Genomic DNA, 1,219 nt, shown 5'->3' on the forward strand with positions numbered 1-1,219 from the left:
CCAACCCCCAGTTTTAACCATGTTTGGGTGACAGGAATAGTTTGTCCCCCAAAACCACCAATCATCACTCTGTTTCCATGAAATTTGTTTGGATCTCTGTAAATGATTGATATTTCTGCTCCAGTGTCCACTAATGCCATAACTCTCTGAATATTTTTTTGGGACCAATAAATCGTTAATTCTACATAGGGCCTCCGGTCCTGTCTGGAGGCCCTAGGGGAACTAACATCCCTCGTCATGCCATGAATTGTGCTAGGGCCAATCCTTTTGCTTCTGGTGGCTCAGGCATTGTGGCCCACGACACTCGAGGCGGCTTTTTTTTCCTATTAGGAAAAATGAAGCCTTCTAGGTTCCATGTTGTTGTTGGTATTCTCTCTATAATTCTTACCCTTGGTTTCTTAAGGTAGTTTTGAAATTTTTGATTGTCCTTTAGCTGTCTCCAAAGCTGGAGAAGGACATGGTTGGGCTGGCAGTCAATCTTAGCAAATTGGACCCCAGCTTGTATTAAGTCATTAAACATTTGTTTTCGGGAAACCCTTATGGGTCCCGATTGAGGAGCTCGAGTAACCGGCATCTTGGTTTTAGTCATCGGCAGGACCTCAGCTTCTTCTAACATCCAAATGTTGCACCTAGTCCGCAGGCGTTCTGTCTCCCCCAGATCAGCTACTATCTGAGCAGCCTGCTGAACTACGGCTTCCAAGGTCACCAGAGGGTTTAATATCAAAACTAAGGTCTCATATAGGTGGGAAGGGGCCTGTTGTAAAATTAAATCTCGCATGCCCGCCGAGAACTTGATCATATCTGGGCTATCATACGAGTCTTCATATACTGTTTCTCTCATACCTAACTCGTGAATGTAATTTTGAAGGTTCTCCATAGAGGACCATAGTCCTGTGTTTAATGGAATATCTGTTTTATTTGGCCAGACCATACGGCATGCTGCCATTAACCAATCTACTATTGAGTGGTTTTCATTGGTATACTGGTCAGCAGAGTACAGTCTCTGCCTGACAGCAGGGTGTAACATTACGGTAGCCAGCTTTGCCACACCTGGCCCATTAACCATGACACTTTCTGCCCCTGAATCCCATTACCTGAGCAGCCACGCAGGTATACTCTCTCTCGGCCTCTGCCGAAATTGCTGCACCATGTCCATTAATTCAGTTGTAGTATATGGCCTGGCTGTTACATGCAAATGAGTTTCGGCAGGGGGCCAATG

The 1,219-nt window shown here is 45.4% G+C and overlaps 1 protein-coding gene across 1 annotated transcript; it reads right to left on the reverse strand.

Moving 5' to 3' along the window:
* Positions 1 to 235: 235 nt before the first annotated feature.
* LOC146542115 (uncharacterized) lies at positions 236 to 841 on the reverse strand. Its single transcript, XM_085213131.1, has one exon. It carries the CDS (start codon positions 839 to 841, stop codon positions 236 to 238), a length of 606 nt encoding a protein of 201 aa, XP_085069257.1.
* Between the last annotated feature and the right edge of the window lie 378 nt (positions 842 to 1,219).

Source organism: Meleagris gallopavo, chromosome Z (assembly GCF_905368555.1).
Source record: "Meleagris gallopavo chromosome Z, MGAL_WU_HG_1.1, whole genome shotgun sequence".
Taxonomy (NCBI): Eukaryota; Metazoa; Chordata; class Aves; order Galliformes; family Phasianidae; genus Meleagris; species Meleagris gallopavo.